A 13,342-nucleotide genomic window follows, 5' to 3' on the forward strand; every position below is an offset into this window, starting at 1 on the left:
GTCCCTAGTCAACCTTATTTTTTTGAACAAACTCCAATAGAAACAATAGCAAAAAAGAGAAAGAAAGAAACACACATACAGTACAAACGTGAAAAACGTGACATTGCGTATCAAAACTTCACATATTCCTAGGCATTTTCTGTTGTTCCCCATTGCCCCATACCCTTATTCTTTATGTTCGGTCTTAATATTGTCCATTTGAACCATTTATCCTCCATTTGTTCTTCCTGCAGTGGGTATGGGCACATCTAAGATTCCATGCGCGGACATAAGAAGCTGGAGGAAGGCAATTACATCATTGGCAAAAAGCCCTACCTTGTGTTCGCTACCATTTACTGTCACACCTTGTATGTCTTCATTATCCCTCACTGCATGTGCTAAAGGTTCAATAAAAAATGCGAATAACGTAGGTGAAAGACAGCATACTTGTCTAGTCAACCGTTGTAGGTTGAATTTCTCAGACAGCTATACCATTTATTTTAAGTTCTAGCCGTAGGTTGTTCACACTGAGCTGTTCTAAACTCCTCTGTACTCAGGATGGTGTTTCCTCATTAACTCTCTGAAGCTTTATGTCCCAGAAGCATAATTCCCATCTCAGACAGATGGAGGTCATCACCTGAAATAAAAGAAAGACAAATTCAGTGTCTGTCTGTTGTACTAAATTATGCAATTAATAGTTTGTCTGATTCCTTTAATATCATTCACATGTTCATGAATGTATTTGCTGTGCTACACCATTTTTCAATTTAGAAGCACATGTGGTCATTAGAAGAAAAATAAGTTACAGTACAGACCTGTCAGTGGCAATTCTCCTGACCTTTGTAGGTTTAATGCAAATAACATTTGACTGAGTACAGGCCTCTCAGACATCAGGGCACTTATATTGAATTTAAAATCCTTGGCCTTAATCATCTTTAGATAATTTGGGACCACAAGTAAAGGGGTTTGTGTAAAATTGATTGTAATTGGTCCATGTGGTCTCTTGTTTTGCTTTGTTTTTATTTCTTCTGCTTTTTTTTTCTTTACACAGGAGAATGTTATTGACAACACTGCTTCATAACATTCATTATGAGGAATATTCTTTTCAGACATATAAGCCTGTTACTGTATTTGGACGAAAAGCCAAAAGGGTAAAATGGGCTGCTTGCCAGGGAACATGGAGGGTTGTTTTGGTAAGAGAGATGAGTAGTAGTAAGTAAAAGAGGAAAATGCATTAAAGCCAGGGGAGAAATGAGGCTGAGGATGATTCTTTATTGTCTGCTACTGCACATGTGTAATCAGTATCACCTTTAATGTGTTCAGACTTCAGGTGATATTGCACCAGTTTTCTGAGGTTACCTTTCTCCTGTAGATGTAGCTGTGGATACATTCTTCAGGTCAGTCAGTCCAGCTTGCTGATATATTGCATTACATATTCATTTTCAGCATCCATCCATGCAACCTCCTGATGCTCTTCAGACTCATTAGCCACAAACGATTCCTTTAAGAATTATGATCACAGGCAGTTATGCATTTGATCTAAATTTGACAGAAAACAATAATTGGTTCCTAAATGGTTCTTTAAAATATATGTGGTTCCACGAAGAACCGTCACCTCCTAAAGAAACATTTTATTTTGTGAATGGTTGGCATCGGACGAACGCGTGCCGGGGTGCATACATTAGTAATAGTTAGACATACTAACAGTCGGACAGCCATTAGTCCGACAACACCGTCGTTCCCGACATACATGGCCGGTTACAACTAACTCGTGGCAAGTTAGGTTAGGGTTAGGTTGGCATCGTCTGTAAGTTGCTTTTAGTATAGAAGTGTGCATATGTTTCATAGTTCATAGGTGCATCATTCTTATATGTGAGAAATGTTTATTTAATATGTTAACTGCTATAATGCAGCCATGTTAACAGAGCATGCTAATTCATGTTATAGCCTAGTTTGTTTTTATTTAATTGTTTAGTACGGTACATTTGCTGACATGTAGACACACTTAAGATCTTTATGTACATACATTTATACATTCACTATCTGGAGTAGCAGCAAATTAGGCTGTTTGTGTTGGTGTAATGTTAGGCCTTACTGCCTATACAATGCTTGTCTGTTAAGTGTTAACAGTGTAGTGATGCAACATGCATAGTATCATTTTCATAATGTTGAATATTATTCTCATTTCTGTGTTCCTGTCATTTTGTCATTCTGCAGTTTCACACTTACTCCAGTGAAGCAGCAATGAAAGGACAAGGTTTTCTCAACCAAGGTTCATTTTTTAGGTTGTTATTAGAGTAAGATGAGTGTTAGCTTTCTAATTTGCTGCTTTCTTTTGTTTTAACGATTTTAGCAATTTTTGACAGGGGGGTGGGGGCATTCGAACATGGGGCTAAATATCTTCTTATCGTCTTTTTTTAATCTAATTTTAAACATGAACCTTGGTTAAAAAAAAGTTGTCCATTAACTCAACACGTCGGCCTATTCTTTGGAGCTTGATTAGGAGAGTGTTTCGCTGTCTGTCTAACTGAATATACGTTCACGGGGACAATGCCTTCTCTCCCCACCACCCCACAGCCATTGTTCAATAGAACCTGTTAGAACTTTGTACCAGCCCCTGTACCTGCTTTTGGGTCCTATTCTTTTTTCTTTTTTTTTTTCGGCTTACGCCTTTTATTGATTTTTGAAGGGACAGACAGTAGGCTGACAGGAAACGGGAGAGAGATGGGGGGATGACATGCAGTAAAGGCCGTGTCGGGTCCGGGAGTCGAACCCGCGGCACACTGCGACTGGATTACCAGTCCGGTGCCCAGACCGTTACGCTACGGCCTGGGCCTTGGGTCCTATTCTGTTTGGTGCACTGAAGAATCATTCTCAGTTCCAGTTAGCACTTTAATTTTCTGTGTAGCTCTACTTTCTAACCATAGTTTCGTAATTAGGGTTCAAAGCAAAATAAAAGCTTTTTCACAGTTGACATTAAATCCCTAATAACCACAGGTGTGTACAAACATTACTTTCACCTCTTTGATGCCCTCCATTCTCCCAGCGTCCTCCACCCACTGTGAGAGTCTTGTGTCTTCATTGACCTGGACTAGGGTGTGTTTCTGCAGTGCTGGGACGGTGTAGTGTTGCCTGACATGATTTTCACAGTAGGAGGCGCCACACGTCACACAGGTCTTGACAGCTCGGAGCTTGAGGCTGGAGCAGATATCACAAGCTACATCTCCAGGTCCAGCATGTGGCAGAGTGGGACAGGCTGGACTAAAGCTGGTCTTCTGGAGAGCCTGAAGTGTCCAGTTCAAGGCTACGTTAACGGAGAGCACAGGACGGGTTGGGAAACCTTTCTTACACTGGGGACACACATAGTCTCCTGTTGGGCCTGGCTGGGACCAGTAAATGGTGATGCAATGTTCACAGTAACTGTGTCCACAGTGAATGGAGACAGGATTCTTCAGAAAGGAAGAACACAAACTGCACCTGACATAGGCTGAGGTCAGTGGACTGGAGCTGAAAGAGGGGAGAGAAAGGGAGATAAAGTTACAGAATTATTTGACTGCATGTTTTTTTGTAAAACATCTTTGTATGACATTCTACCCAGAGTAACACTTTGTAGAAAAGGTAAACAGGTGATGAGAATGGGCACATCTGACCGCCTGACCCTCAATACTGGAGCGTCCCAGGGTGTGTGCTGAGCCTCTCATCTAATCTTTGTACACGTAGGCCTATGACTCATATTGGGTAGATTTTGAAGGTGCGTTTTACCAATGGAAATACATAAATTGGCCTCGCTCTGCGCACATTCGTATTATGAAAGGCATATCGGCCCGTGTTGAACGCACTGACCCGTGTTGAACGCACACACATTATGGCTTACCGCGGTCCTGAATATTTTAGCATTGTGGGAGTGTCCATATGTTAATTATTTTCGCTTTGCGCAATTTGCTATTAAGCCCCTTGACCTAAAGACACTCAGCGCATAACGATTAGACGTGGGTCTGACCACCTCATAAACGCAAAAAGCACTGTTTGATTTGACACTTGAGCGGCTCTGGGAAGCTGGTAGAGTGTTGCCATGTCTGTTTATTATAAGCGGCTTATTTTTCTGTAAAGTTGCTTTCTGTGTGGTTGTTTTTCTTGTTTCTAAAGTGGTTATTTGGGCTTTTCTCCTAATGTTGTTTAAACCAGTGATCCTCACACAGCACATTCCCATGTCAAGGATCCCCAGATGAATGCATTTGCCCAACTAAGGACAGCTAATCCAAAAATTAAATAAAAAGATTACTTTTGAAAATAGCAGATCTATACCAGCTCACAATGCATCACATTCATTCATTAAAACTATGAACTCTGACTGCAGGGGGATATATAATGATCATTATAACAATGTGCAAGAACATATTTAAAAAGAAGGAAGAACTTTATATTTGTGGACAATCAAAATATGTTTTTTTATTTTAATGTGGTGTCATTCAAATTAATCTGGATATGGCAGACTCACTATTTAGAAAATAAAAACATGGCACTTCATTTAAAATAGGTTACAGACCCCTGTTATATGCGCTTATTTTTATAGACCTATTTACTTGTTTCTATGAGACATGGCAGTTTTGCGTCTTTTAAAAAAAAATGTTGAGATTAGAAACGGCCATAATTCTTTCATTTCTCAACCTTAAAAATAAATAAAAACATCTCCATAATCCGTGGGAAATGTGCTTTCATATGCTGTATCACACCCGATTCAAGTCTTCTTCAATAAAATGCTACGAGCGAACTCAGCGAAGACCATACCATCGGGGCCACAGCATTACGCAGCACGCATTCAACTCATTCCTTCGTCGTGACTTGAATGAAATAAAATATAATAAACGTTATTTTACTGGTGTTTTTCAATAGAAACAAATAAAGAGCGTGTGTAGGCTACTGTGTGCAAGTGCAACAGTGCATATACATGCATGCACTAGGCTATATTTCTTCCGTGTCGGGATGGTGATTGAGCTCTTCAAGTTCACAGCCCGTTTGGTCTTTCATAAAAAAACGTTGATATTAGCCTATAAACACTCATGGTTCTCTCATTTCTCAACCGTTTTATTAAATGTAAAAATCTCCATATTCCTTAGGAATCTTGCTTTCATTCGCTGTATGGTACATGGTTCTATCGTTATCGAATTAATTAATTACGCATGGATTTGGATTGGATGGCCAATTTGCCAATATGCTGCTATCTACTCGCAATTCCATTCCGATCTGAAAGGTGGGTCTGTTCTTTTGAGGCATAAAGGTGACAGCATGCAGTGCAATAGGAATAATTAACCCAAATGTGACAAAGGCATGTCATGTCTTCTATGGTGCCAGCCTGAAGAAATGTCATACCACGATCCCCAAAGTGCGCATTCCGTATGTGACATCAGCTGACTGGTAAAGAGAATAGTACGGACATGTTGATTGGGTACGTCTCAAACACGCCTTAAACACACCCATGACTAATTCAAGGCCGTTTTGCGCACTCCGCGGGGTGTCAAAAGCGCTTCTTAACATGCCCAAAATTGCAATATGACATACTACACGCCCCCAGATCATAATACTGTAATTAGATTAGTAATATAGAAGTAAGTAAAATAGAAGTCCTAAATCGACCCCATAGACTGTAAAAAGAATAATATGGACAAAGCGTTCTCCGCGTCTGATATGGACGTAAGATGAAGCCTGTCAGTCCTGTAAATCGCCATCTTTCTAGATCCGTTTGGGCCCAGCTGGCCATTGGCTGGCCCAGACAACGAGGCGGGACTTCCCCCCTTCTTCATTGGTTTTTATTTTGACTCGAACGGGGGGTGGATCCCGATCATAGACTGTAACCGCAGCCACGCCCCTCAGAACATACTCAACTTTATGGTCATATTTTGAATAAATGGGACCATAATTTGAGAAATGAGACTTTAAACTAGTGACTGGAAGCAGAAAGTATTCATGACCATGTTTATTAAGGTAATACAGTCTAGGTGAAGTTGGGCCCAAATACATGGACCTCTATGGAGCTATGGGGTTTTTTGGGCCCAATGACAGCGCCACAACAGGCCATTATATGAACTTTCAGGAAGTCCCGATTTCCTTAGTGGCTTCACAAAATATCTGTCTGACTGCCCCCCTGATATGACTGCACAGCCACACATGACTCCAAAACCATCATAAATTTCGCAGGCGACACGAGAGTGATAGGCCGTATCGTTGACAATGACGAGTCCGACTACAGAGACGAGATCACACTGGCACTGGGGTCGGGAGAGTTTTCTTTGATAACAGCTTTAAGCTCATTTATATGAGCTTAAAGCTCATCCTATCTTCCCACACCTGAGATAGGATTTTTTGATCTTCATGATCTGTATGCCATCATCAAGATAAAAAAAAGAAAAAGGTTTTAAATATTTCACTTTATGCACAATTAATCTAGATTAGAATATATAAAAGTTTCACTTTTTGAATTATATTACGGAGGGACATTTTTTGAGAAGGAGCTGTATTGCACAGTACACACCGGCTGCACCTTATATTTATAGATATTTACTATCTCAGGTACAACGTGTAATTGTCTTTGTGGAAAAAGAGACCCCCTTGGTTGTACGGCCGTACAGCCTGTAATAAATAAGATAAGAGAGACCCTACAGTTGTGACGTTTGTGAAACAAGCTTGTAAATATCTGGTATTGAAAATAACATAAGAGAGACCTTATACGGCTGTGCCGTTCATAAATAAGCTAAAAGAGAGCCTGTGAGTGTGCTGTTTGTTGAACAAGCTTCTAAATTTTCTATCCTGCCTTGATCTCCTTACCCACCCCCCTCTTTTCTTCTCCGTCTTTGTCTCTTGGAAAAACAATAATAATAAATAATCGAAACTATGCACAAAAACTAATTTCACCTACTTTTTACTTGTAAAACTGTGATGTGACAATAAAGATGATTCTGATACTGAACAAACATGACATCTAAAATTAAGCCATCAATGTGAAAGTTTGATGTACAATATACGGCCTGTGAATAAAAAATTACATGTAGTCCTTTAACAGAAACACAGTAATGGTGTCTTACTTTAGGTATTCTCTAAAGTTAATAGGTTGACCCATGGACGACGCGTCACTTTTCATAGATAGACTGCTAGGTACAGGGGACTCTCTCACGCTGAAACAAAGCAGAAATGTATGCTGGTAACCAAAACATCAACAATGATTATTATTATTGTTGTTATTATTATGTGATAAACATGTATATATAGTTGTGTAGGCAACCATCTAGTTTCTATAACTGAAAAAGCATGTTGTTCATTCTCACCCTGAGTCTGAAGTAGTGGGTCCTCTTTTAAAGTTATAAGGGTGATCCATGGACCAGTCACTTTTCATGGACACAGCAGGAGACACCCCTCTACTCAGCTTCATCCTGACGTGTACACACACACACACACACACACACACACACACACACACACACACACACACACACACACACACACACACACACACACACACACACACACACACACACACACAGTTATCTGTTCCTTTTTTCCTTTTTTGTATGATTTCTGTAACTGTCATTGCAACTAAAATGTCCTTGTAGGATCAATAAAGTAGTCTGTCTGTCTTGTTTTCTTTGGGCTGATACTAAGTCACACAGTTATGTGGGATAGCTAAAACTGAACATTGTTGTGGTCCAACCTCTTGTCTGGGATCCTGGCAACTGTATTGAAGTTATCATTTGGAGCCATAGATGGTTCACTCTTCACGACCACATCACTGCTGACAGACATCTCTGTTCTCTGCCCTTCAGTCTCCTGGATGATGCTGTGAATACCATTGTTTATGTTTTCATTCTTTTATTATTATTCAACATTAAACTCAATGACAATTATGATGCTGATGCCAGTGTTTATGATTAAAAAAATAGATTGTGACCAACCTGCCACTCTTGTCACCAGAATGGTCATGATCCATGACTTCCAATCGACTTCAACAACTTAACCGTTCATATGACCTAACACACACACACACACACACACACACACACACACACACACACACATTAAACATGTAACGATACAGTAACTGCATCGATGCATTCATTTTAATTTCAACGATCCAACTACAGTCAAGCTCTCCTGGGGCCTGTTTCACGACACTTGGATTAACTAATCCAGGATTTAGGCCAAAACCAGGCTTTTTCAATCCTGGTCTTTACAGCCTGGTTTATTCCGTTCCACTAAAGCCAAGCGAGGCTCAGAATTGGCGGATTTGGCGAGCCGGGATCAGCAAGCCAGGCTTAATAGACAGTCTGGCTTTTTGTCTCTAGATCCATTATGTGGATCACAGATTTACTGATCCTTCTTCTTCATGGGGTATTAAGGCAGTTTGCATACTTAATAGTTGCATTACAGCCCCCTTCTGTATATCTCATTATCTTTACTAATCTATTCAAGACTTACTGATACAAGGACTTCTAAAATAAATACTGCTGCTGTAATTAAAGAGAGAACATACTCTCAATAGTGGATAGTGTGCTGCCCTTGCAACACGTGCCTATGTGCAGCTAGACAGCTAGTTAACACTTTCTGAAATCCTCCAATAAAGAGACAAGGCTTGACTTTTCTTGAATTTACTGAAGTCTCCACAGGTAATTTTGTAAAACTGAAACAGTACAGAAATAAACATAAAAATGAATTAGCACACATGTACTGTAAATAAACAACAAAGGAATTACCACACAGGTAAATGTGTGTGAGTAATAGTAAGCCTTGTAGGCTATTTGCATTGAACTAGTAGGAACACAAAGTTGAAACACAGAAAGCACTGCAGCCACTGCTGCAGTAAGCTAAATGTTGTTAAGCTAATAGGAAAGTTGCAAACATCATTCATCATGAAATATAAACATCCCATTGATTAACTACAACTAAAATGTACTTACAGACAAATAATGTCCAAGGCAAAGGCATATAAGAAGAATTCTCAGCAGACCATGTGCACAGCTCACTGTTCTGTGGGGAAATGCTGACTCAACTGAGTTTCGTTTTACTGGGAAATGCTGGCCCTACTGAGTTTCGTTTCACTTTCTACTTCCACCACTGGAGGGCAGTAAAACCTGTTACAATACACTTCACCTTTTAATGTAACTTAATTAAATGACAGAATTATTAAACATGTACCAAACTGCCATTCCAAAGGCAGCACAGATAGACTGAATGATTAACTACCCCAAAAATATAGTTTACATTTTACCACTACTATTAACTTAAAACAGAATTCTTAATATTGTAAGCATAATGATATTGTCGCATTGTGATATTTGACCATAACTCCCTCCTCTGAGGGAGCTACCTTTGGGGAAGGGGGTTGTTGTCCAGACAGGGGCCAGACTGGTGAGGGTCATGGGTTCATGTAGCATTCCAAAGTTTGTGCTATTGCCATTGAGAATGCATTGGGCGTTTAAGTTAAATAACTCAGAAACTACAAAACATTTTAAATTAAAAAGTTCCAGCATGTGTCTCCACAATAAGCTGAATTTTACAAAGTGTGAATGGAGTTTCTAGGTGAAAGTGATTTTTTTAAGTGCCACTATCTGCCTATAAATGTCTCACTAGCACTATATTTCTAAAACTATGAAACATTTCAAAGATTCCTTTTCAGGCACACTTGTCCACCGTAGGATGAACCTAAATAGGTTTGAATGGTGTAAGTATGTAGGACTAGTAGTGGGTGAAACGTTACAATGGTAATATGTATAATAATAATTATTATTATTCTTAACCGTGCACTTGCATGACAGAAAACCTATTCATGGGGAACATTCACCAAAAGCAGCTGATCTACAAGCTCACAAGCTGTCATGATGTTGTGCTTGTGCAGCCTATATATTTTGGTTATTTGATTTTATATAGTGCTTAAATTAGTCCTTTAATGCAGACTGATACAAATAAGGCAACATAAACCCATAATAATTGAATAAATCTGGAAAACATCATTGGTTTGTGATCAGTTTGACTGCAGTGCTTAATGAACAGTAAAGACATCAGGATTAGGTTAAACCTGGCTGTTAGCCTGGTCCAGAGCAGGCTAAGTCCAAAGCATTAGTTTCCATGGTAACTAATGTAGCATCACTTTCATGAAACCGAATCAAGCCTCAACATATCCAGGTTAACTGGTTAAATTAATCTGGCAAGATTAACCAGCTTTCATGAAACCGGTTAATCGCTGATCCAGGATATACTAAGCCAGGATATGTGTTAAATCCCGGTTTAATCTCTAATCCAAGTTTCGTGACAGGCCGACAGTTCCAGAGAGGCTGACAGCATCACTCCTCGTCTTCTTGAGAAATGAATGTGATGAAATATTGTCAAATGTGAAATGTCATGTTTTAATGTTCTATATGTTGACAGTGGACCCCAGGAAGACTAGCTGCTGTTATGGGGATCCTAATAAACTCTAAAGTCAGATTGTCATATCATTTGACTTTGAATCATATCAAGTTGTTTTGCAATGCAAATAATCGATTGCATCAAATCAATACTAAGTACTTGTGCGTTGTATTTAGCAATTTAAAAAAGAAACGTGTCCATATCTGTTCCAGCTGCACGCTGAACTCATTCAGTTTTATTTCAGGATACAAACTCAACCCTGGTCAAATAAACGTTTCCCTCTGGTACAGCCCAAAGCTAAGCTTTACATAAGGATAGCTTTGGGCTACTTTAAAAAAAAATGTGAGGGGTGAGGGGCACTCTTATCATCACATTCCGTGCTCAGCCAAACGGACAGACAGACACACCCCTCAAACTATGTACGTAATACTTCCTATACGGTAAATATATGAGCATCAAAGGAACATTTTGAATATTAGCACATTCCATAGGGCTGGACACACATTGACAAATGAAATCATCAACTTGCAACATGAGTTGTCCCTATTGAGTGAAAGATTAACTACAAAAGATTAGCGTGCAATCCAAAGTATACAAGGCACGGGTATTATACGGACGCGTTTTGGCACCTGGCCTTCCTCAGCCCACCATCTCTTCTTGGCTGTGAACGTCATGTGGATGAAAGCGTTTGTTGTTACATACAACTTGTATGTAACATGTTACATGTTACATACAATGTGACATCTTACATACAACTTGTATGTAACATGTTTTTACCAGATCTTGAGAGGGTGTTGCTGGGACTGAGAAAGGTCGTTTTAGGTCAAGGCCACTTGGCCACATGATTGTTGTTTAATGGCACAAATGCCAAAAAGCCTATACAAGCACATGCAGAAAGGTCATCTTATAAAACAATGATTTTAATTCTATGGAAATAATTAATTAAACTACCAGTAAATAGAAAAGCTGTTAGGGATAGGGATACTTGATATAGGGATTTACAAATTACCAATATTTGTACCCGAAAAGTTCACTCATGCTCAGCCCATCTAATCGGAGTGCATGGATTTATTTGAATCTCTCTGAACCAAAGGAACTGGTGTTTAAAAAAACTGTATTGACAGGAAAGAATGAATCTTTCAGAGATTCTGCCATATGTGCCAATAATCACATTCTTTGAGACACACATCCGCGTTTTTGCGGGGTCAAACAAAGAATCACGTGCCGTTGATCCCCTTCCCTAATTCGCTCATTCTAAGACATGACATAAAATGCCTATAAAATGCTTAAAATGCCTATAAAGCTCTGATCTAATATGTAAAAAATAACAATTATGCACATTAGTCCACTTGCCAGAATGTGAACCCATGGGCATGTTGAGTAGGCTACACCAAGGTTTTATGTTAGAAATATTGATGTAGATGCTAACTTGCATATGTTGAGCAATTTTCATAATCGTTGCAAACAGATGGTTTTTCGATGGTTTTTGAAAACCTTAGTTAACTATTGCACGATCTTATGTTGATTTTGGTAATTTTTTGACTAATTGGCCCCAGCAAATATGTGCAGGCAGGTAGAAGAATAATGCAGCAGCACAATCTAAGGCGTTTTGGATAAATATAGGTTAGTAACAACCAACTTCTGGTATTGCCATGGCATAAGAAGAAATGGCACACAGTTTTCACATTAGCCATCCATGGCATAAGAAGAAATGGCACCCTTTTCACATTGGCCTATTATAGCGCCACCAGGAGGCCACAACCTGACCTGCCCTGGTGGAGCGCCCCCCCCCCCCCCCCCCTATAGTCTAGTAGTTGCAAAGTAGGCACTACTAGGCTATGACTGAGTCACGTGATTTCACGTTACTACAGTTTGGACTTTGGTTTAACACATTTTCTGTCATCAATGTAACATCCGCGTTGGGGTTCTGCTGTCAAAAAGTTGCAGAAATTAACTGTGGTCCATAACGCAAGCTAACTCGCATCGTATCGTGGGAGGAGAGAAGTATAGCCTTATATTAGCTCTGGTCCATAGCTCTAAATGCGTTTAGCTATGGACCAGATCGAGCTATAGCCTTACATTATTAAAACATAGGCTAGCAAGTTGCCTCTAAACAATAAAGTCATGTTATACTGTAAGCTATAACTTACCAGAAAGAAAATGTCTTATAACTTCTGCTGCGCAACAGTTTTATTTTTTGTCTTCAAAGGGAGAGGTTGACAGCTGTTTTACGCACAACTACCCGAAGTAGTAGTCCCGGAAATCGTCTGCATTTGTATGCTACTCTATGATGCAATGTGATTTAATTCAAGGGGGAGTGGTTAAACCTGGCTATAGTTTTAAATAGGCTCTGGTTCAATTTCAATTTAAAGGGCATAAGAAAACATACGTTTACATTTCCAAAGCAAAAAGTGGAACAATACAATCAAAACAAAATGTATGTACAATTGAAAATCAGAATCTCCCATAGTGGGCTTTCCACCTCGGAGGAAATGGAAAACCTGTGCAGATTGCACAGTGTGCATTGTGCAATGAAACCTGAATGAAACCCAGACAGTGTTTCCCTTTTGTTACATCACCGCTAGATGGCAGCCCTGCGCTTTTATCACTCAGAACAGCACACAAACTGAACATGCATATCAGACAAAATGACAGAATGATCCAGGTTGAAAACAGACTTGTGAAAATGTAAGCTATGTGTCCATACTGGCAAATACAAAGGATACAAAGCATATTTGTAGATTGGTATATTTGCAGCTGAAGTTGAAACCAGCTCAACTTTCTTTTTGTAGCATACAAACATTGGATGCACCCAATTGTATCTTCATGTCCCTGGCTTCCATTGGAAAGTTCCCAAATGCATAAATCATCAAGTTCAGTTAATTAAACATCTACTGATGCATGAACTTGGACACATCATCAGTGTTGTAAACCTGCATGGATCATTGGGTGTTTCCTATAGTCCCTAGCA

The 13,342-nt window shown here is 39.5% G+C and overlaps 1 protein-coding gene and 1 long non-coding RNA gene across 2 annotated transcripts; both read right to left on the bottom strand.

The window, feature by feature from the left end:
- Nucleotides 1-269: 269 nt before the first annotated feature.
- LOC310869785 (E3 ubiquitin/ISG15 ligase TRIM25-like) lies at nt 270-3,680 on the bottom strand (the record flags this gene model as incomplete). Its single annotated transcript, XM_083780698.1, has 4 exons — nt 270-616; nt 1,339-1,480; nt 3,000-3,486; nt 3,574-3,680. 3 exons carry the CDS (start codon nt 3,678-3,680, stop codon nt 1,382-1,384), a joined length of 693 nt encoding a protein of 230 aa, XP_083636824.1. The 3' UTR covers nt 270-616; nt 1,339-1,381.
- Nucleotides 3,681-7,058: 3,378 nt separating this feature from the next.
- On the bottom strand, nt 7,059-12,630 carry LOC310861064. Its single transcript, XR_014569455.1, has 5 exons — nt 12,522-12,630; nt 7,923-7,997; nt 7,682-7,807; nt 7,299-7,403; nt 7,059-7,148 (listed from the first exon to the last, which is right to left on the bottom strand). It is a non-coding gene; the product is annotated as an uncharacterized lncRNA (long non-coding RNA).
- Between the last annotated feature and the right edge of the window lie 712 nt (nt 12,631-13,342).

Source organism: Protomyctophum parallelum (assembly GCF_964188405.1).
Source record: "Protomyctophum parallelum genome assembly, chromosome: 1".
Classification (NCBI taxonomy): Eukaryota; Metazoa; Chordata; class Actinopteri; order Myctophiformes; family Myctophidae; genus Protomyctophum; species Protomyctophum parallelum.